This window comes from Mauremys reevesii, linkage group 4 (assembly GCF_016161935.1).
Source record: "Mauremys reevesii isolate NIE-2019 linkage group 4, ASM1616193v1, whole genome shotgun sequence".
NCBI classification, from domain to species: Eukaryota; Metazoa; Chordata; order Testudines; family Geoemydidae; genus Mauremys; species Mauremys reevesii.
Window position 1 is genome coordinate 80,679,107 of NC_052626.1, and position 24,586 is coordinate 80,703,692.

General features: G+C 40.6%; 1 protein-coding gene across 2 annotated transcripts in view; it reads right to left on the bottom strand.

Moving 5' to 3' along the window:
* Positions 1 to 24,586, bottom strand: part of PDHX (pyruvate dehydrogenase complex component X) — a 91,188-nt gene that overhangs the window by 44,970 nt on the left and 21,632 nt on the right. For both annotated transcript variants that reach the window (XR_005598385.1, XM_039538410.1), the window contains exons 4-5: positions 10,280 to 10,497; positions 5,119 to 5,217 (exon numbers count right to left, since the gene is read on the bottom strand). Coding sequence is in view for 1 of the 2 variants with exons in the window: in XM_039538410.1 (XP_039394344.1) it covers positions 5,119 to 5,217; positions 10,280 to 10,497 (317 nt within the window). In the remaining variant the exon portion in view is untranslated. The remainder of the gene's footprint in view (positions 1 to 5,118; positions 5,218 to 10,279; positions 10,498 to 24,586) is intronic.

A 24,586-nucleotide genomic window follows, 5' to 3' on the forward strand; every position in this document is an offset into this window, starting at 1 on the left:
GAACAGTCAACTATTTAAAAAGATTGTAATGGATGCTGCATTTTATTCACACAGATACAGAGATTGAGGTTGAAGTAGTTTTTCCATTATATACTCTGATTTTCATGCTATAAAATATTATTGAAAACCATTCTATACAGCAGCTGGTCTCTGTGATTTGCGAGACTTTGGATACATTTACAGCACTACGTAAATGCTTAATAAATAAATAAGTAAATAATAGGCTGAAACATGCATAATGTGTTTAATGTACTAAAATTACTTCTAGTGTTTATCTTCCTTTAGAAGCCACAGCTTCAATAAAATTAAATTGGTTCCCTGTGGCTTGCATGGAAAATGTGCAGCTACTGATCAAGGATAGCTTGTCAATTAAGTTATACATTGTGTATTGCTATTTAGTAAAAATTGTGACAGAATTTTAAAATGACTTGCATCCTGAGATTTATACTGAAATGCAAATTTTAAGGATAAAAAAATTATGAATACTTTACACTTGTATGGTGTCTTAACATAGGCCTCAAAGCATTTTACAATGCAAACAATAATTAATCTACATAGAACTGTAAATAAAGTCTTCACTTTATAGATTGGGAAACTGATACACAGAGACACAAAGTGAGAGCAAGTGAAAATTGAAACCAGCACTCCATATGGAGGAAACACTACCATGTGGGTTCAGTCCCTACTTAAGGTAATATTTGTTTCCAGTTTTTATGTTGTTCACAATATCCAGAGGGAGAGTGTCTTCTGTACTTTTACTGGAGATAGGCAACGGTCTCTTCCAATGCCACTGGAGAGGAAGGGTATCTGGGCTGCATTTTGAGAGAGGTGAGGAGAGGAAGCTGAAATGAGAAGGCTTAATACTGCTGTAAGGCTACTTCTGTGCTAACAGTAGATAGAGCTGCTAACTTGAAATTGTTACAATTATAGTCACAGCTTTAAGACAAAAAAATACACTAAGATGCCTAAATATGTTTGACGAAAAGCTATAGAGAAAGATCTTTAACACATTAATATTCAACTGCAAGGCAGACCCTTATAGCACACAAACATTATTAGTGTGTTAGCTGGTTAAGAAAGTATATCATATAATTTAGTTGTGCTGCAAGTTGTATATTTCTTACTGCCATCTTCATATTCCAGTAGAAATAATCTGTAGATAAATTACTACACCAAAATATGTTCAAAGAACTAAGGCCAAGAGTTGAATGGTTTAATCTACTAGGATTTCTTCTCTAAACACAGGAACTCAAGTACTGATGGCCCATATCTCACGTGTTTGGAATTACCAAGCTAGTCCCAATTTGACAGTTATCTGTCTCAATAAACCACCATGTAATCTGTCACATTCTGAGAGATCTCAGGATTGGAACAGTATGGATGTGGCACGTGAAGACTGACACACTGTCCGAGCTATGTGGAGAAATGTATACAGCAACTAACTGGAACTAGGCAGAGTTAATTAGCAAGTCCCAGAAGACAAGGGGGATGCAAAATGTGAACAAGTTACAATGTGCAGAAATTAGAGAAAATGCAGGCCAACAGTGTCCACAGTATTAATTTCTCTCCCTCTTTAAAATAAAAAATGAAATACTATAAATTAAGAACTACAAACTAGCCATTAAGAACTGAAGTGGATGATGCATTTGCTAAACAGACTGACAAAAAGACAATTTAAATATGGAGCCATAACTTCTTTTCCTACTTTTTTGCACCATTTAAAAAAAGGGTAGAGTGAGAAAGAAATCTCATTTAAATGTAATAATTGTGTTAATTTTATGAGCACCATGAATTTACAGGGCAGGCATGTGGCTTTGGCCCTTCCAAAAGGCAATACCCCTTGTATCCTACACTTTCTTCCATTATCATCCAGGCTTTTTTCTTTAGAGCTTCCTCTATATTTACTTGATATTTTCCGTATCTGTACAACTGAATCGTGTCTTCATTTTCACAAGTGCCATGCCTTTCTATTTGTTTCATGAGGCAATTACTCATCCAGGAAGCATACTAGCCAGCTTTCCAAACAATCTATATTCTTCCTTGAACAAAAGCATTGGATCCCAGTCAATAGTTGATTTACTGCATAGCTTGTCAAAGCAAAAACATGGGTGCTAATCTCAGCTTGTCAGGTGTCATCTTCTATGTTATCAAAAGAGTGAGCATCAAGACTGCACTATAGTCAGAATCTGATTCGATAAGATAAGCTTAGCAGCCATTACCCATAGTCATTGCATTGTTGAATGGGGGTTGTACAATTTTAGACTGGCGCCTATTCAAGACATACAAGACATAGCCCCAAATATTGGGACTGTCCCTCTAAAATCAGGACATCTGGTCACCCTACTTATGTTTAAAATTGCATATTATTTTTGGGATATCAAGTCAGTGGAAACAAACAAAACCTCACTTAATGTCCATCTCCGTTCCTGGTTTTACACTTCTCTGATTCTTGTACTTTGGTGGCCAACACTGAATATCCATGACCAGCAAGCAACCTATTTACTTTTAAATACATCCAAGTGAGCTGTGTTGTAGTGCTCTACCTCCATGATTATTTACCTATTAGCCTACTTGATAAAGAGGCATGAATTGTTTAGCTGTGCAGCACAGCACGTATTTTGCTGAGTTTCATGCAAACATGCAATATTTCATCCAAACAGAGAGTACCTGTCTACAAATATCTGCAAACTTTTCTTTTCAGACAGTATCAAACAGAGGGGGTCTATAGGTACTTACAACACTTCTCCATTTTAAAATAATGGTTAAAACAGCAGGATATATCTTTAAAAATGACATTTCCAAGTAACTTCTTTGAACGGATGAAACAACTTTTGAGACACACATTTTTGTAGCTGTAATAATTAACTTCCTAGCAGAATCTGTGGTACATTTCCATGACAACTAGGGGATGTTAATTAGATAGCTCAGAGTCCCAGAGGGTTCCCACCTGCCGTGGACTAGTTACACACCATAATTTACAGTTGCACTTATATAATTAAAAAGCTTTCTGATAATGTGCTGCTATTACAAATGATACCCCCTCTATCCAGCTCACTATTTAATCCAAACCAGGCACAGTCTGTAGGAGACAAAGGTTAAGAAAGGAAACACTTTCAAAGTTTCTTGTTTTGTTACTGTGTTCGACTCAAGCCTAACAAACCTGGTCATCTTTGATATAAGGTTTCAACCATACAGAACCAGCATGTTACAACAGCTTAACAGCTGTGTGAGGAATATGAGTGGGAGTCTGCCTAGAGAGGGAGTGGTTTTATCCAGGACAAAATCAGTTTCCTGAAGGAAACCCTTCCCACACAACCTTACCAGAACACATATGCAGATTTGAGGGGCATCATTTCAAGGTCAGGAATCCCTGATCTATAATGCTAACAAATGAGCACCCAATTCCAAAGGCTGCTGGGTGTCTTGACTGAAACCACATCTTAATGGAGAGCATAGTGCATCCAAGGCGTATAAGGAGCACATTAAACCATCCCAGAATCCTCAACATTCACAACAGAATTAAAGACAGGCTAAAAACAGAGATGGTTGTGAAAGAGAATTCCAGACCCCAACCTCTTTAAACTTTCAGAACTAAGTTTCATGTCTTTAGCCTACCTGTACTAAAATGGAAGCAAAACAGACCCTGGACTCCACAGATGAATTCTTGTGTCTGCTGGGATTAGCAGTGCAGCCAAATACTTTACACAATAAATGAATGATAAAATGTTATAATTAGCTCATATGCTATGTCATATATAATCATTGTAGGCTAAACAGATTTAAGTCGTAGGATTACAGAAGTATAAAACTGATAAGTATTTAGAAGTGATAATTATGTATTAGGTATCTAAGTAAGTTCAGCTGAAAAACAAGGGCTACAGGCTGAGGCCTGTAAGATGTCAGCTTAGCCATACTAGCCAGAGGCTTAAGAAATGCTTGACATAAGTAAGTGACCAAAGAATGACCCTATGCCACAAAATTATGGGAATAGATGTGCCAATGGGTGGTACTGAAAAAAATTAATATTAAGATTAATTTTTGATTACAAGAACCAGGTAGTCACATTTTTCTAACACAGGCCTTAACTGCAGGGTGCACCATGTGAGTAAATGCTAAAAAGGATTAAAGGAACTACAACCTATGAAAAATGAGGTACCCCAATATTCTTGGGGGACAATACAAATAAGGAAAAACAGGGCAGACACCTTCACGCACATGCACAGAGTATTAGGTTAGTCAGAATCACAAGATAAAAGAGGGCTCCCAGAGTGGATAAAATGAGTTCCATATGGGAAAACTTCAGCAGGAACCAACCCTGATGATCAATTGACAAGGCATCCATCAGGCCCTAAGAATATCATTAAGGATGTGAGTATGACTATATTTGTAACTTGTGCATAGGTCTTTATAGGATTTCTGTATGCCTGAGTAATCATAGCTTTAATAAAACTTGTAAAACAGACTAGACCTTGTATTTGTAAATGTATGTGTAGTCACTGTCCTTGGACTTTATGTTACTAGAGACTCTAAATCTGAAGCAAGTAGCAGAGGTGAAAGCACTTTGTTGAACTTGAAACTGTAGCCACCAGCGCCGAACCCACAGTGGTGCAATACAACATTACTAAATTCACTTTAAATAAAATACAAGGCTACAGCAGTGACTCATGTGTGGGAAAGCAGGGGCTCAGATTCCCCATAAAACAGGAGTTAGAGAAGGGTGGCCTCTGCTGCTTCTTCTGACACTTTATTGCCTCTGTGCATGTGGGGGAATTTCAGGCCCAATGAAACCCCTGTGCCAGCTGACAGCACAGTTTGGGAGCTGTCAATCACTCTAGTAGTGGGCTAAGGGGAATGGGAGGGCTAAACTATCTCTCCCAGCTGTCACATGGCTGGACAGTCCCTGTCCCAGAGATCATACAAAGAAAAATACAAACTTCTTACAATGTCACCCAACCCAGGCTCCCACATCCTCAGTTGGTGATCCAAACAATCAATTACCCCAAGGAAAAGGTTGATAGAACAAGTGGGTCTCGTAGGCTGAACACCATGGAATTCGGGATAGGCTGAAAAAGGAAATGAATAAAATATTTGGCTTAATTACAGCAGGCTTATACATACTCTTTAGTGAGGATTCCTCGAGGCCCAGAGGGAGTAATACTGCTTGGGTCAAGTCCATGTGTCTCTAGAATGTAGCGGGCAGCAGGACTTAAGCGAATCCTGAAGTTAAAAAAGAAAACCACCTAAATAATAGGGTCAGGTGAATGTATTTCACACACAAAATGTCAGAGTTCTGGATACCATGTGCTATGGTCCAGAGCCTCAGCTCCAGCTGTGGGGAATGCAGTGCAAGTCAGTGGGTGTCTGTGCAAAGATAGCGTAAAGTTCACCTTTGTACTTATCTGATCCCAGGGCTGCAATGTGAAGGGTTGGCTCTACTATACCAGAGTATCAGAGCGCTGAAGTTACACTACAGCTACTAGTGACCCCAAGGAGCTGAAACCACAACTGGGCATCATCCCAACATCGGGGGTCTCAGCCATCTACCTTATGCTACCAGCAAGGAATGGGATGACATAGAAGCCTTAACACCATTGGAGGATCCCCATATAAACAGGTGATCACCACAGAGCAAGATATGCCAGCTGCATAGATCATCTCTTGGCAAGGTAGTATAAAGGATCCCTGCTGCGTCTGAGGAGCTGGCCCTGTGTGCTTACTGTCTCACAAGGTATGTCTACATCTGCGGCTGGCCCTGTGCCAACAGATTAGGGCTCGCAGGGCTTGGACTACAGACTGTTTAATTGCAGTGTAGACATTCAGGCTCTGGCAGAAGCACAAGCTTGGGGACCCTCCCACCTTGCAAGGTCCTAGAGTCTGGGCTCCAGCCCGAGCCCAGAAGTCTACACCGCAATTAAACAGCCCCGTAGCCCGAGCCTGCTGGCACAGGCCAGCCAGAGTTTTAATAGCAGTGTATACATAATTACACAAGCTTGCTCTTCTTTAATAGCAGGTGAGGTAGTGACAACTGCATCATTAGTTTGTCTAATTTCAATTATAACAATCTTTATACTTAACATCTTCAATTTTTGCTTTTATACTTAAGTTTACTGGACAAACTTCTAGAAGTACAATAGATCATCTGGACTGAGAAATTAGGAATTTATGCAAATAATTCTAATCTCATTTTCATCTTTACAAGTTTAATGCAGTTTCCTCCCACTCTCAAACATTAAACTTTTATTTGTGTCATCACAACCCATGCAGGATATGCTTTGCAGTAACTTTCCAGAGACAGAGTTAAGCACATCATCTACAGCACGCAACACTGATCTCCATTATACAGAAACTACAAAGGTTACATAATAACCCAATTCTGCATTTTAATTGAGAGGTATATTGGAGAAAAGTTCCAAGCATTCATTTTATCTTAAGATAATTTATATGACATGAGAACATAGTGAACTCAGGCAGACTTTAGAATTCTTAGATGCAAAAGTTAATTTAGCAAAAATAACAGAGCAAGATTAAGTACTTGAGACCAGATTTTACTTCTCAAAATTCTTGAAAGAATGCCTTGAACAGATAAACAGAAGAGCAGGTAGGAGCTGAGCCCTTTGAGCCTCACAAGAATTCCAAGTGCGGTAATACCAGCTTGACAAGGAATGTAAATCATTAAAGACGTTAATTTGATTTTAAATTACTTGTCACACATTTGTGATTAGGAGCGTCACTGAATCAGTTTCTGTTCTAACATTCTCAGATGTCAAAGCACTTGATTTAACCCTTGTTAGTGTTCTAATCATTCTTCTACTATAGCAAGCATGTGGTTCGAGGCCTCAGTGTCTTCCAAAGGTCTTCCCTACTTGCATTAGGACAGCCTGAATGCTAGTAGCAAAATTAAACAAACAAATTGGACAGTTAGGCAAGGACCTAAAAAATGAATTGAATTGTATAGTGGTCAACACTCATAGAACCATAGAAACTGTAGGACTGTAAGGGACCTCAAGAAGTCATCAAGTCCAGCCACCTACGCTAATCCAGAACCAAATCTACCTACACCATCACTGACAGGTGTTTGTGGAATCCCTTTCATTGGAGGTTTTTTAAGAACAGGTTAGGCAATCTCCCTTGGAAACCTATTTCAGATCTTACTTTTTAGGTTAGATATTTTGCCCAATATCTAACCTAAATTTCCCCTTCTGCAGATTAAGCAGATTACTTCTTGTCCTGCTTTCAGTGGACATGGAGAAGGACTTCTTTGTAACACATTTGAAGACTTATCAGGTTCCTCCCCACTCTTCTTTTCTCAAGACAAAAAAAATGTTCATGTTCAAACCTTCCTTGGAGGTCAGGATTTTCCTAAACCTTTTTTTTTCCCTCCTGCGGACTCTCTCCAATTTGTCCACACCTTTCCTAAAGCATGGCACTCAGAATTGGACACTGTACTCCAGATGAGGCCTCATCAGTACCAAGTAGAATGGGACAACTACCTCCTGTGTCTTACATAAGACACTCTTGTTAACACACGACAGAATAATATTAACCCTGTTTACAACGGCCTCACTTTGTTGGGTCATATTCCTTTGGTCATCTTGTTAGTTTCAAATGAGTTCTCCAAATTGTCAAGGTCATTTTTAAACGTAATCCTGTCCTTTATAGGCTGCTGATACTTAACTCCTGTTTTTGGCAAACTTACTCATAAATTCATAGATTACAAAACCAGAAGGGACCACTGGGATCATCTAGTCCAGCAGTTCTCAAACTGTGGGTCTGGACCCCAATGTGGGTCACAGCACTGGTGTTAGAGTCCCTGGGGTCTGGGGCCAAAGTCGAAGCCCAAGCCTCACCACCCTGGGCGGTGGGGCTCAGGCTTCGGCTTTAGGGTGACCAGACAGCAAACGTGAAAAATCGGGACGGGGGTGGGAGGTAATAGAACCCTATATAAGAAAAAGACCCCAAAATCAGGACTGTCCCTATAAAATCGGGACATCTGGTCACCCTATTCGGCTTCAATCCTGGGTGGCGGAGCTCAGGTTACAAGTCCCCCACCTGGGGCTGAAGCCCTTAGGTTTTGGCTTTAGCTCGCCCGTTCCATCCACCCACCTGGGGCAGCAGGGCTCAGGCTTCAACTTTGGCCCCCTACCATCTGGGGCGGTGGGGCTTGGGCAGGCTCAGGCTTCGGTCCCACCTCCTGGGGTCATGTAGTAATTTTTGTTGTCAAAAGGGTGTCCTGGTGCAATGAAGTTTGAGAACCCCTGATCTAGTCATTCCTCTTGTATAACAGAAGCCATATAACTTTCCCAAAATAATTCCTAGAGCAGATCTTTTAGGAAAAAAATCCAATATTGACTGAAAAATTGTCAGTGATAGAGAATCTACCATCCTTGGCAGATTGTTCCAGTGGTTAATTATTTTCACTGTTAAAAATGTAAATCTTATTTCCAAGCTGAATTTGTCTAGCTTCAACTTCCAGCCACTGGATCATGCTACACTGAAGAGCCCATTATTAAATATCTGTTCCCCATGTAGGTACTATGATCAAGTCTCCCCTGAACCTTCTCTTTGCTATGCTAAATGAATTGTGCTCCTAGCGTTTATCACTATAAGGCATGTTTTCTAATCCCTTAATCATTCTCATGGCTCTTTTCTGAACCCTCTCCAAATTATCATCACCCTCCTTGAATTGTGGACACCAGAACTGAACACAGTATTCCAGCAGTGGTCACACCAGTACCAAATATAGAGGTAAAATAACCTCTCTGCTTTTACTCAAGACTCCCCTATTTATGTATTGTAGCAGGGTAGTTACCCTACTCCAGCCCTGGGGGAAGGTTTTCGCTGGGAGCTGCTAAACTGAGCAGTTTGGCTGCAGCTGGGGCCACACCCCAAACTGACTCAACTGGCCCTGTAAAGGCAGAGAAGCCAGGGGCAGTCAGTCAGTCTCCTGCTGCCTGTGGAGGGAGATAGGCCTGGCTGCAGGGAGCTACAGACACAGTACCTGAGTGGAGCAGGGCTGGGGACAGGCTGGGGAGCTCCAGCCTGGAAAGCCCCAGGCTGCAGCCTAGCATAAGGCCAACAGGTACTAGGGGTTGCAGAGGGCAGCCCAGGGGTAGGCCAAGGCAGCAGGTCCAAGCCCAACCTTGCCAGTGACGAGTAGGCTGATACTGCAGTCTGCCCCAGGGCATGGGGCTAGACGATGACTGGCAGTAGCCTTATACTGAGGTGAGGTGAGACTAGTGGGTGGGGGTTTCCCAGGGAGGGGAGACCCTGAGAGAGAGAGGTTACTGCTTAGGGGCAGCACCCCAGCTAACGGGGCACCTGGGTCCTAGGAGGGACATGGGGCCAGAGGGCAGGCAGATCACCAAGAGGCCTGCAGAGGGCGTTCTAGAGCTGGAATGAGCTAATTCCCGGAAGTCACCAGCAGGAGGTGCTGCAGGGGTGAGTCCATTCATCTACACATATCCAGGGATCACATTAGCCTTTTGGCCACAGCATCACACTGGAAACTCATGTGCAGCTAATTATCTACCATGACTGCACATCTTTTTCAGAATCACTGCTTTCCAGCAGAGTCCCTCATCATGTAAGTATGGCCTACATTATTTGTTCCTAGATGTATATTTACATTTAGCCATAATAAAAACATTGTTTGCTTTTGCCCAGTTTACCAAGTGATCTAGATTGCTTTGTATCCTGTCCTCTTCGTTATTTATTCCTCCCCAACGTTTGTGTTATCTACAAACAGTGATGAAGATGTTTTGAGTGATTATTACCATGGTGTCCTTACAAATTTGCACAAGTTGTATTGAGAGGGCACACTTAAGTCACCACTTCTGAACAATCCACACCTCTCTACTGAGAACCCCTTACATGACACTCTTATTCCAGTACAAGAGTAACTTTTTTCAGTTTAGCTTAAAACTCTTCCTATGTGATATAAGCTCAACTGAAAAAAAGGAACTCTTATACCAGAATAAGAGTAGCCACACACGGAGTTATACCAGCATAACTATATTGGTTTAAATTCATGTCTTAGGTTATAGAAAACAAAAGGGAAAAAAAAACCTTCCTTTGTAGACAAGGCCTAAACAAACCAGGCAAATCTAAAGAGTCTCTCAAACAATACTTTGATTTTAGCTACGGAGACAAAATTCATCCCTGGTGCAACTCCACTGATTTCACTGAAGTTACAAAAGGGATGAACTTGGCCCCAGCTGTAGTGGCAATACCCTCAAGTCTCTCAGTGAAAATGTTGTTCATGAGGAATACAGAAACTCACGGTAGTTTTCCAAGCCCATGTTCCATTTTGGTAGAGGCTGAAGCTAAAACGCCTACTGGAGGGGGACTAGGTGCAACTGCAGGCGGAGCCATCGGGGGTGCCAGACAAGATGGATCGCCAGTATCTGCTGGTATTTCAACCTGCTTCCAGTCCTGTCCTTCTTCTACCAGCAAACCAATTAGTGTTCCCAGACGCACGTTTTTACTTCCTTCTTCCATCTAAATTTAAAAGACAATGAGAACATTACATATAAGTAACACATAGTGCTATCTACTGTTTTTTAAAAAAAAACAAGATCTAGAAGTTGCAGGCATACCACTGACATATGAATACATCAAGTTTTATTCTTATAACTAATAAAAGTCTAGGACCAATATTAAACAGTTGGTACTGGAAATCAGGGTGGGGTGTTAAGTTATGCCAAAATTTTACAGATGTGAGTGCACCTCAAGTAAGATATCTAAATCCATTGAGTCAGTGGAAGCTGCAGGTGCTCAGCACCTCTGAAAGAGGCTACTTTCTTTAGATGCCTACATATAGATTCAGGTGCTAAATTCAGGCCTCAGATTGGAAAATTTTGGTTTAAGTATCCAAGACAAATTCTCAGCTTTGGGTAAGTCCATTGTGTCTGGCTAACATTTTATTTAGTTTTTCCAGCTTATTTAAAATACACTCACCAGTAGGGCCCTACCAAATTCACGTCCATCAAAAACGCATCACGGACTGTGAAATCTGATCTCCCTCGTGAAACATCGAGCCTAGCTGGGGGCTCCTCCCCTGTGCAGGCCTCCAGCTGCTAGTCCCAGCTGGGGATGGAGAGGGACAGGACTTCCTCTTCCATTATAGGGGCTGCTCCCAGGATAGGTCAGACACCTCCAGGAACCTGCCCTGGCTGCAGGAATCTCCACAGCTCAAGCTGTCAACCCCAACTCTCACGCATACGCAGGGAGGCTGCAGCTTGAGCAGTCACCCCATGTGCATGGGCAGGAGACTGCTGGGTAACCCCCCCCCATACCCTGTGACCCTCATTTCTGTGCCACTGCTGGCAGTGATGCTGGCTTTAGAGCTGGGTACTCAGCCAGCAGCCCTCCTCTCTGGGCCCCTGCCAACAGCAGGACAGAAGTAAGGGTAGCAATCCCACAACCCCACAACAATTGCTTTTAAAACATTAACTTTCCCCTAGTCTTTTAGAACATCCCCTGCGCTCCAAGACTTATTGAAAACATCAACATTAACAGTACAGCGAGCTTATCAGTCAGGCAAGTTATCTGGTCCTGCTGATTTAAAATGTCTAACTTTAGTAAATGTGTTTAACATCCACCAGAGATACTAGTAGAATGGAAAGAGTTATCACCATCATATGATGACACTATGTCACATTTTTTCCCCAAATACAGAACAGAAATGTTTCATAGAATCATAGGACTGGAAGGGATCTTGAGAAGTCATCTAGTCCAGTCCCTTGCACTCAAGGCAGGACTAAGTATTATCTAGACCATACCTGACAGGTGTTTGTCTAACCTGCTCTTAAAAATCTCCCTAGGCAATTTACTCCAGTCCTTAACCACCCTGACACTTACAAAGTTTTTCCTAATGTCCAACCTAAACCTCCTTTGCTGTAATATAAGCCCATTGCTTCTTGTCCTATCCTCAGAGGTTAAGAACAATTTTTCTCCCTCCTCCTTGTAACAATCTTTTTTTTATATACTTGAAAACTGTTATGTCCTGTTCCTCCCCACCCCTCAGTCTTCTCTTCTCCATACTAAACAAACCCAATTTTTTCAATCTTCCCTCATAGGTCATGTTTTCTAGACTTGTAATCATTTTTGTTGCTTTTCTCTGGACTTTCTCCAATTGTCCACTCCATCTTTCCTTGGAGTATTGTGGCACCAAGACCTGGACACAATACTCCAGTTGAGGCCTAATCAGCACAGAGTAAAGCAGAAGAATTACTTCTCGTGTCTTGTTTATGTAACCCACACAGCTTCTGTACTTACAACACTCCTGCTAAGATATCCCAGAATGATGTTTACTTTCTTACACTGACTCATATTTAGCTTGTGTTCCACTATGATGCCCAGATCCCTTTCTGCAGTACTCCTTCCTAGGCAGTCATTTCCCATTTTATATGTTTGCAACTGACTGTTCTTTCTGAAGTAGAGTACTTCGCATTTGTCTTTATTGAATTTCATCCTACTTACTTCAGACCATTTCTACAGTTTATCCAGATCATTTTGAATTATAATTCTATCCTCCAAAGCACTTGCAACCCCTCCCAGCTTGGTATCACCTGCGAACTTTATAAGTGTACTCTCTATGCTATTAACTAAATCACTGAAGATATTTAACAGAACTGGACCCAGAACTGGACCTGCAGGCCCCCACTTGTTATGCCCTTCCAGCATGACTGTGAACCACTGGTAACTACTCTCTGGGAACAGTTTTCCAACCAGTTATAAACCCACCTTATAGTAGCTCCATCTAGGTTGCATTTCCTTAGTTTATGAGGTCATGCAAGACGGTATCAAAAGCTTTACTAAAGTCAAGATATACCACATCTACTGCTTCCCTCCTATCCACAAGGCTTGTTACCCTGTGAAAGAAAACTATCAGGTTGGTTCGACACCATTTGCTCTTGATAAATCTATGCTGACTGTTGTTTATCACCTTATTATCTTCCAGATTATCTTTCCGGGTACAGAAGTTAAGCTGACTGGTCTGTAAATCCCTGGGTTGTCCTTATTTCCCTTTTTTATATATTGGCACTATATTTGCCCTTTTCCAGTCTTCCATGACTTTTCAAAGATAATAGCTAATGGCTCAGATATCTCCTCAGTCAGCTCCTTGTGTATTCTAGGATGCATTTGATCAGGCCCTGGTGACTTGAAGATATCTAACTTCTCTAAGTAATTTGAATGTATTGAATACTTCTCCCTTTTCTGCATTATTACTGGTAATTCCACCTATTTCATCTAGTAATGGACCAATATAACTGTCAGGATTCTTTTTGTTCCAAATATATTTTTCAAAAACTCCTTTTTACTATCCTTAATTCTGCTAGCCATAGATTTATCTGTGTGTTCCTTTTCAATTTTCTATAATTCCTAACGTGATTTACCGGTATATTCATTTTGATTAAGTCCCACCCATTTCCACACATTATAAATAGGTACACAAGGAAACAGTCATCTTATTCCATAGTGTGATTTGGCGTTTGTAGCCAACAACAACTAGTACCCCCATCTGTGCTTTATGTAATAGGACATCAATCAATATCATTTTCTTTCATGTTATCAGAAACTCAGAAACAGGTAGGGTGACTAGTCAGCAAATGTGAAAAATCAGGACAGGGGGTGGGGGTGGGGGTTAATAGGAGCCTATATAAGAGACCCAAAAATCAGGACTGTCCCTATAAAATAGGGACATCTGGTCATCCTAGAAACAAGTAATGTCATTTTTTTTTTATACAGAGTGCCACTCTCCCTCCCCTTTTGCCTGCTTGATCCTTCCTAAATAGGTATAACTACTGATTTTCCAACCCACCAGGTTTCAGTAAAAATCCATGCTAGAATATGAAAGTGGACACATGTAAGCAAGCCTATATAAATGTCATTGACTTTATAGTTATTTCAGCCAGGTTTTCAGGGTAACAAGCATTACTGAGTCAAGTTAAACAAGACTGTTTAAGTCCACTAGGAGGATCCAAATATTGGAATTTAATTTAGTTACTTATCCCTGTATGATTACTTTCTGCATACTGGTTTTGTGTACTCTTTGCCTTTTTCCAGAAAGCCAGAGGTCAGCAGCTTAAGTGGATTTACAGTAGCATATTGTATTTAAGATTATCCTCTCACTCCTTAGAGATGGTCCCTCCAGGTCAAGGTTGAGGCACCTCAACAGGAGGAAATGGGAAGGTGGTCACCGCTGAGCATATTCTGATACAAAGAATTTCACATTTACACTACTGTCAATCCAACTCCTTTCACGAACACTAAACTTTACATTAAGAGTATTTATAAAACAAAAAGAAATATTATCATCTACATTGACACTACTTCCTCTACTCCTCAGATACATTTTCTTCCATTAACACAATGAATATATTCAAAAAAGTTTCATTTGAGGAAAAAACCGTACATGTCAATCAAGATGTGATGATATTTTTATTATTATGACATGCATTTCTGAAGTATCTGTCACCCTAGTATTTGGGCATACATTATCAGTGTAGATGGCAGAAGAAAAGATCTTGAAGTGAATTTAAACCATATGCGGTCACTGAAAAAAATTGAAAAGCCCATGACCAACCAGGTACATGTCACTCCAGAGAAGCACCACTAAACACAAGTAACATATAGATCCCGTCTCAGTGTATCCTGAATGATCTAATCATTGTAATACAAAACAAATTGGAAGAAAAAAAAAGAATATTGTAAATGGACAATCAAACCCCCACAACAAAACACCAATATCCTTTGCTCTGTGGTATTGTCACACTTTCCAAGGTATTTCACAAGCAGTGCTCTGATTATATTTGAGGTTTTGCATGCAATCATTTTAACATAAATCAGATGTTTGATGCTTAATATAAAACCCACTACAGGCAACATCCCAAAGCAAATACCACCCAGCACTCTGAAGAGCTTCTCTTAAACTTGATTATGATGAAAAAGTTAGTGCATTTTCCAAAACTTCTCTTAAACACCTTTTCTGTATTTATTTCTTCATCTCTGCAGATTACAAAGATTTACATTTATAAGAATAACATTTCTCCTTTGATAATCAGCCTCCATTTCCTAAATGATCACTCAAAACAGTAATATGGGGGGGGTATATCACATACATTCTAATGAGGCATTAATAAATCCTAGAGGGGAAAAAGGATGAACAGATAGGAACATATGGTTTCTTATGTTCGTTAGGGTCAAGTTACGGCCCAGACGTATAGTGTTGCCAATTCTCCTGGATTTTATAATGAATCTCACATTATTTTGTCTTTTTCTTAGAGTCCCAGCTCCTGGAGATAAGTGTTTATTCTGAGATTCTCAACTTAATTTTTTTTTTAAATATAAATTTACAGCCCATATGGTTGCAAAGTTTAAAAATGTGAACCAAGTTCACCCTTAACAGCTTAGAAGGCAAATTAAAATCATGAGATTTTTTAAAAAGTGTTTTTAAGTCAATCTCATGATTTTGAGGGGGCTTGATTGTTATTTTTTAAACACATTTGAGTTTGCCAGTACAGGAATAAGACCCCTGCATGGCCCCCCCTGCATCCTATATGCAGAGAGGTTGGGGCGGGGAGCTGGAGGCAGAGAAGGGTACTATTTCCCTATGTGAGCATGAAGCCAGGGAGTGGGTGCAGCCTTAGCTCCAATCCACCTCACCCAAATGTGGCAGAAAGTACAGCTGATGTGGCATTTGGGAGAAGGCTTTGAAATCTGCATTTAGGAATGCTGGAGCAGATTACTTTCCTCTGGATTCTCAGTCAGAATTCCCTCCCTGGGTTGCTCTTGGAGCAGCACAACTATGAACACCCTTTACACTGGACTAGCCAGTAGTTTTCAACTTGTGATCCATGGACCCTTGTGGGGTCTACAGACTATGTCTAAGATTTCCAAAGTGGTACACACCTCCATTAGAAATTTTTTGGGGGCCACAAATGAAAAAAGGTTGAAAACCACTGGACTAGACATATGATGGACACTTAACTGAGGAAAAAATATATTGGTGTAACTTTATTGCAAAGTTTTACACAAGGACACATCATTTTAGACCTTAACTATTTCATGAGAAATGGTATGAATGAGCAAATAGTAATGAAAATTGAATCCAGCTCTTCACAACACGGTTATTCATCCTCTTTTCTTTCCCATGCTCAGCTAATAAAAATTTTAAAAAGAAATGCTGTTCTAATTTAAGAATGATCTTTACTGTAGCAGTAGTCATCAACCTCAAATACCTCAGCTAAAACATCTCACATTTTTATTTTATTCTGTTGTATTTTTAGCCTTCTGTTTTCTGTATCTTACTTACTTAGGGTAACTACACATTGAAGACAAGAGAAGAATTTGAAGCGCCACTTGAGAGAAACTTTTATCACAGAAATCTAAGTTACCGTAATTAAGGTTAAATCTTTTCATAACAAACAAACAATGAAAATCTAAGGAGCTTTAAGCAGACAACTCATGTTTATCTGACTGCCAATGAAGGGATTGTCTCTTAATTTAAATCAAAACAGTGCAGCACTGTAGTTGGCCCAAATGAACAGATAAACGTTGCCCAATCTGTACAGGACATAAGTAAATTTGAGCCAAAGTTCTCAAAGGGCAGCAAGCCGGACGCAATCATCAGGGAGCAGGTAAAGTAGTAAATGCACCAGAAGGAGTCTCCTGCTCTAGGGAGAGACTGCTGGTCAGGAGGATTTCAGACCACATGGATTGTTTTCAGACTTCTTGTTGTTTCTTCTTCATGTCTTTTTTTGAGTCAGAAACCCAAAAGGCTCAGGCCTTTTGTTCAAAGAAGAGTTGTTAATGGATACTACATCATCCCCCTAACCCTTCAGCACCTGAGTGATTAGGCCACGTGGTAACTTTGACCAGACTCTAAACCTTAGTGCACCAGCATAATCAGACCCACCCTACCAATCTCCAGCCCAGATTCGGTTTGCAGATTGGAGGTCTCTAAAATAGAGTTAAGGGATATATTCCCACTTCAAGACTCTGCATTTTTGGGTGGTAAGAATAATAATAATCATCATCATCATAAAAAAAATCAGAATCAGATGAAAGTCGAGACAGACCCGGTCCCAGGTGTATGCATCCCAAAAGAAAGACCTGTAACATTACCTGTGGTCTGGGATCTAGCTAGACTCTATCAACCGTCAGCTCTGGCCCACGAGGACAACATTTGTGGATAGACTTCCCTGAGTAGCAGTGGTTAATGGAACAGTCACTCAAGAGGCTGAAGCCACACAATATCTCTGCTCTAAGCAATGCAGGAATTTGCTTTATTAGGTGACTAGAATTCCAAAGACTAAAGAGGTACGTCACATTGATAGCCATATCCAGATATCCCAAAGAGAGTGAAAAAAAAGAATGCCAATTTTTGTGTCTCCTGCCTGGGTTGTCAACGAATAGCCCCTCAAATGGAAGCTTCAAGGAATCCTGAATACTTGTATTCCTGGTAAACATCCCATTTCAATGAATGGGGACACCCAATCTCTGCAGGCACAAGGTGTAGAGAAAGCTACAGTCATGGCACAGTAGAGCAGAGACCCCCCCAGCCAGGACTGCAAGGAGGCAGAGGAGAACAACAAGCCCCCTGCTGCTGAAGGGCGCCTGCTCTTCTTGTTCCCCAGCTTCTCCTCCGGGCCCTGACCAGGGGTCTCTGCTCTGCTGTGCCAGGACCACAGTCTCTCCCACACCTTGCACATGCGAGGATTGGACATCACTGGCCCTGTGGCAGTGCAGGGAGCTCTCTGAAGCGCCAGTCATGGGACGGAGGGAGCATGTCTGTGACAGCGGGGCTGCAAAGGGCTCCCTGCACAGCCATGTGACAGGTGAGACACCTAATCTCTGCTAGCACAACGCAGGGGAGGCTGCACTCCCGTTGACTGTTGCCAATCCATATTTGTTAGTCAATTTCAGTGTCTTCGCTGAAATCAATATTTACTGATCTCTATTGATTTAAACTGAACCCTAACAACCCTAGTTTTACAGGAGGTCAGACTAGATGTGGTCCCCTATGGCCTTGGAATCTTATTAAACAAAGACAAATCTACTGAACACCCGAGGAAGTTCAAGACACAGCAGGGACAGATCAGAGCCATGCTAAGACTAGACGAGATTGACAAGTCTCAGTCCCTGGTACAGTCCCATTATTTTGGTTCCCAAACCTGATGGGTCTGTACAATTCTGTGTACACCTCAGGAAACTGAATGAAATTTCACAGTCCAATGCCTATCCCATGGCTCAGGTGGATGATCTCCTTGGCAAACTAGGGAAAGCCAACTCTATAACAATGCTGGATTCAACGAAGGGGTGTTAGCTGATTCCTCTCAAGACAGAGTCTAAAGAAAAAACTGTCTTTGCTACTCCTATAAGGCTGTTTCAGTTCACTTCAATGCCTTTTGGATTGCACATGGCTCTTGCCACCTTCGGCAATTTATGTACCACCTCACTGTCAATAAGCAGCTATGTACTTGGAAGATGTGGGCATTTGGGGCTCAGATTGGAGGTCACACCTCAGAGATGTTGCCTCAGTCATGCAATCACTGGAGAAGGCTGGCCTCTGTCAACCAAATATGTGAAGGTTTGGCATTAAGAGACTAAATATTTAGGGTACTTAGTATGGAAAAGGAAAATCCAGTCATTCAGTAATATTACGGCTATCACCAGGAGGCAGTATCACAGCGAGGTTGGCTATTTCTGTTTATCTGAACATATAGGAATTAACTCTTGAAGAAGTGCTGGTTGCCAGACCTGATGCAACTCTGTGCTCAGCACAGAACCACCAAAGTACATCATCCATGCCTTAATGTCTCTAAGAATCATTTCTTAGGTGTCTGCTGGCTCGAGTTATGCTTCCCTTCCACACAAGCAAACAATGTGACATTGAGCTAAAACATGACAGCAGCCACATTAAAGTTGCAACTGATACCGTAGTACAAAAATTGATGTGACCAAGTCAGTTTCTGATGAAATTTCCTTATAGATGCACTGTAAAATTCAGGAGAAACAGAAGTGTGAGAGAAGTATTCCAAAGTGATGAGAAGAGCGTTAAGGACAGCAAAAGTATCACTCATCAATTAGTAAAACAGAGATGACAAAAGGGACCATAGGAATAAGTTTGAAAATTGGTCCAACATTAATTTTAATGCTCAGCACAGAACAGGGTCTATGCAATTTATTAGAGTGGTTGTAAACTGAGCTGAAGGCTTAAAAACTCTAGGTTTTCAATGCTCACTTGATCAAGGTGCTATGAACTGGAACAATACAATAGCAATGTAAAACAATGTAATCTAAAGGAGGAAAATGATTATATGAATGTGAACAGCTATTTTAAAACAAATACTTAAAATGCAAAGTATTTTCAACTGAAATTACATGTTGTCGAACATTTCTGATCTGACAAACCTTACTGAGCAATCACACTACTATTTCATTTACAGTTTAATTGTATCTTTCACATAACAAAACTAACTCTTTCCATACTCCCACTTCTGCAACAAATGTTCCTTTACTTATGGGGTATAAATAAGTTACTGCATTGACTATATTACTTCCTACAGATCCCACACTTCATAGGAGAGACTAAAAGATTTAAAAAATTCAATGGGATTTCTTTCACAACACAAGGTCCACCTGAAAAGTGATCTTGAGATAGGACAGTTACACAAATTACACAATTTAACACAGACAATAAGAACATGGGAAGATTCTCCCCCCCCCCACCCGACCCCGTCACCACATGTAGTTTTTAATTAAGTGACTGTGGTTGGTACCATGATCCATCTTGCATAGATCTACTTTAAGCCAAGGGGTACTGAAAAGCCCAGGGGATTGATGGATTATTGAGTCTTTCACCTCTAGCACAGATTAGTAGTGACTAAACATTATCACCATTTGATGACTCTTTGGCAGCCTCTGACAAGTGAGAGGAAGGACGAGCTTGTGGCTAAGAAACTGGTCTGGAACTCACAAGAACTGAGTTCAGTCCCTGACTGTGCCACAGATCTCCTGTGGGACTTCAGACAAAAATCACTGGAACTCTGTGTGTGCCTGTAAAATACTTACCTTCCTCACAGTGATGTTTTGGGGGACAAGAGCTGAATGGACCATGAAAAGTATTTTCACAACCCAGATGTGGTTTCTCACTATCAGGCTATAAGCAGAGTGCTGAGCAGTGTGGGGAGGAGTGTGCAATGCCACTGACTCATGTCCTAGTTCTGTGGATAAACAATCTGTAAAATTATCAATCCTTTCACCAGCACTCCTTTCCACACACACTACAAGTTAAAAACAAAGCAAACGTTTGTAACCAAAATAGCTCCCTTACTGCAATGTGCATAGCAAAGGCCCGTGAGACAGATATTTAGAATACAGCATTGCTACATTTTCCTCAGAATAATAAATATTTCACCAGAAACTCTATTATTTAAGTCTCAATTAAATGCTAAATTTGGAAGTCTCATTACAGAAGATTACATTTCTATAAAAACAACAAGGAGTCCGGTGGCACTTTAAAGACTAACAGATTTATTTGGGCATAGCTTTCATGGGTAAAAAACCTCACTTCTTCAGATCTATTAGTCTTTAAGGTGCCACCGGACTCCTTGTTGTTTTTGTGAATACAGACTAACACTGATTCTTACCCCATTTCTATAAAGTAACATTTACAAAGCAATGTTAGATATTAATTCTTTATGTGAAACTGTAAAAAAAAAAATAAGAAAAGAGTCACATTTCATTTTTCAAGATAAACTCCAACAACTGAATAGAGTTAATGATATAAGCACTCATGCTTCTGAGCCCTCTGAGTGACATAAGTTACACCTACAAAAGCACTGGTGTGGACAGGGCTATGCTGGCAGAAGATGCTCTCCCGCTGACATAGCTACCACCACTCACTGAAGGTGGTTGAATTATGTCAGCGGCAGAACTCTCTCCATCGGCATAGTGCGGCTACACAAGTGGTCTTACAGCCACACAGCTGCATTGGTACAGCTGTGCCATTGTAAGCTCGCTAGTGTACAATTCTGTGCAGACTTCAGGAGACTGAATGAAATTTCACAGTCCAACTCCTACCCCATACCCCAGGTGAATGATCTCCAGGCAAGCTAGGGAAAGCCAATTATATAATAATGCTAGAAACAAACTTTAAAAAATACCAAATTCCATTTTCTCTACTGATGCTTTTGGGTTTGTTTTGTATTTCAGTCATCTTGCACAAGGAAACTAGACTTGTCAGTTTCACTTTCCCAGTCCATGCATTAGTTTAATGCTGCAATATTTGGGTTGCATAAATCACAGTCCTGACTCCTCCTGTAGGGTGACCAGACGTCCCGATAAAATCGGGACCATCCCAATATTTAGGCGTTTGTCCCGCGTCCCGACCGATCTTTGGTCAGGACGCAATTAGCCCCGATATTTCACAGTACTCCTTTTTTTGTTCCGCCGGCAGCACTCGGCTTTTTTTTTTTTTTTTGCTCTGCCGGCGTGTCCCCCACTCCCCCCATATGTCCCAATATTTTCTTCCTCTCATCTGGTCACCCTATCCTCCTGTTCTCAACCAGGGCTTTGGAGCTGCGCTCCAGCTCCAGGCAAAAACCTGCAGCTCCACTGCTCCGTTGGAACTGCTCCACGCTCCAGCTCTAGGCTCCGCTCCAAAGCCCTGTTCTCAATGACTGGACAGAACTCCCCATTCAAGATTAGTCTACCAAATGGCACTAGAAAGCAAAAATCATTTAAAATAGGTTTTAAAATGTTATAAATATCGCTCGTACTTGCCTCCCCCCAAACACACACACACTATGCATACAATGTGCAAGCCCAAAGCCCAACAAGTGAGAGCAATTCTCACCTTAGAGAGGACGCATGAGCACTTGCTGCCAACACTAGTGAAATTGGTCTACTGATTTTTTTCACCCTTCCTGTAGCATTAAACCTGGATGAATAGCTGTTTTTGACCTATTGACAGTGTTAGCAATTCAAAATACATTACCAAGCAACTGAGTGAAAAATACTATCAATTCCAGGACACATTTATAACCAGAGGATGCAGGGTTAGAGCCAGAGGTATTTAGAAAGCAGCTTCAAGCACACAGTGTAATATAAATGCAACTAAACAGGCAGGATATTTACTACTATGTCTTATTAGGTCATGATAATTAACCAACTAGTAAAAGAATCTAATATATTTGCCTTCTGATACCAACAACATTTTGGGGTTCTACTGTCCCATTTTTGGTAGGCAGGTAAATGTGTTTTTACTGTGGGATGGACCTGAGGTGTCAAAACTAACACATCAATCTCAGTTACCCTTTGCATGTTTACAGAGCTTTTTACCCATATATCTCAAAGCACTTCACAAAAGTGTATAAACAGAATTAACCCCATTTTGAAGAAAGAAACTGAGGCATTAAGAGACATAGCAAGACCAACCTGGGTTCAATATTTATAGCAATTTTATCTTTACTCCTAGACTCTCAGATTGCGTTAGTTGCAAAGAAACTGCACTCCATGCCTGGTTGTCCATGTTTTTCGGACTTTTTGGTTTGCACTTAGCTCCAGCTAGTCCCAAGTGCAGTTCCCTGCCTCTGGAATGTACTATGTGGTTGAGACGCTCATGCCTGTGCTCTGCAGCTTCCTGCACCAAATGAAGTTCCAGGTACCGGCCATTATACATAAAACCATAAAGTGGCCTAAGCACAACTCTTGGCCTTTGACTTGCCTTCTGACCTAGGCTTGTCTGGAATGCTGGAACTCACCATTCTAGAGATAAAGTTCACAGTAACCAGGTACAGGCCTTTCTCAGTAGCAGGTCTAGGCATGTGGCAATCATGCCTGCAGCAGACATGCTTAGCACAAGCAGCTATTTCTAAATGTGGCTCTGCAAGATTTGTTTCTTTGCAGTCTTTCAGCTGGCTGACCTATGAAATGGTAGGCCTATAGATGATCCTTCCGTCCTGTTTCTAAAGCCTTGAGCTGTGGAGGATTGTGGTGGTTTTGCTCTTCCTTTAAAGTATGTTAATAATATGAGTTAAAGCCATGTAAAAAAGTTTCCATATACCACACTATAGGTGCCTTGTATTGCAAATACATTAAAAAAAAAAGTTACCTTTCCTCCTTTTTATTTATGTCAGATCACCTCTAAAATTGTGAAAAGGTTTTTTTAATCATGGTTCTATTGCATACATCTTTAAAATACAGTAATGCATTTTAACTCCTCTTGTATAGCAGCCTGAGTGCCTTGGTGAGAAGACAGTTTAAAAATTATGACATTTTAAAAAAAGTCAGCAGCAGTTTTAAATTTTGTACTTAATATCTCTACATGCAAACAGTTCAGCAACATCTTCAAGCATTTTCCAGATAGGTTATTTGGAACCAAAGTGTAAACTTTGGTTTTGGGTCTGGACTAAAATAACTTTTAATACTTGAAATACAAGCAGTATACAAATATATATCCCCACAACAACAACAAAAACTACCCTAAAAGCATGTACATTGAAACTGTTCTATCCATCATTTCACTGACATCAAATAACCCACAAGAACAAAAGAATAATTGCTGCAGCGTTAAGAGCTTGCAAAACTAATTTATTAATTAAGCAACAATGATTAGTAAATGTGAGTAGTATTTTAAACCCTGATATTTCTTAAGCAGGAGTACTAGTACTATAGTATTGAATTAATTCAGAACCTATAGATAAGGCAGCAGATGTTACTTATACCTGAATTAATGCTTTACTCATAGGCAGCATTAGCATACTTAAAAGGTTCAACTAGGAAAAGCTAATGTGTCACTTCCATCAATATTTCATGCAGCATTACAACTAAGCGAAGTGCTTTCCAATCCTTTGGGGACAGGGGGAAAAAGAGAGAAATCACAATGAGCTCAAGACAACCAAAGAGGAGCATGGAGAACTGCTTATCTACCTACTATAGTAGATGAGTGTGAGTTAACAGATTCATTCTCATCACAGTTCACTGTTTAAAAACCTCAAAGAAGTTTAAAAAAAAGTCTTAAGTGAGCTGCAAAACATTCCTTTCACTTTCCAGATAAATATGAACTCTGGTTCCATTTAATTCTGTGAAATCCTGAAGTAAGATAATATGGGGGAACTGTGGGGGAGGAGGCGGGAGGGAAAGAGAGCAGTGAATACAAATGCTTAGAGCTGACTTCAAAACATTTCTCTTCCACACATCATGTCAGCTTTGAAATGTGTTCACCTATCTATGACCACAAATTATCAGTGACTCTAAACTGGAAGCTGAACATCGCTGATGTGACATGAATAAAGATAAGGGAAGTACATACAGTACTTCTACTTTAATGATAATTTAATGTGCAATGCGGGTACCATTTATAATGGCTGTTTTAAATACTGCCTTAGAATAAGATATGCTGACAGAAGGCTTTTTTTTTTTTTAAATAAACATGCAGGTTTGCGATAGCTTCTGCCTATTGGTGCTTGTTCAGCCTCCAACCATCCTCCTCCCAGCTCTTGTTTATTGTTAGAAAAAAACTGAGAATGGTAAGACATATAGTACTTATCCTATGGATTTTATATATTAAAACAATTTG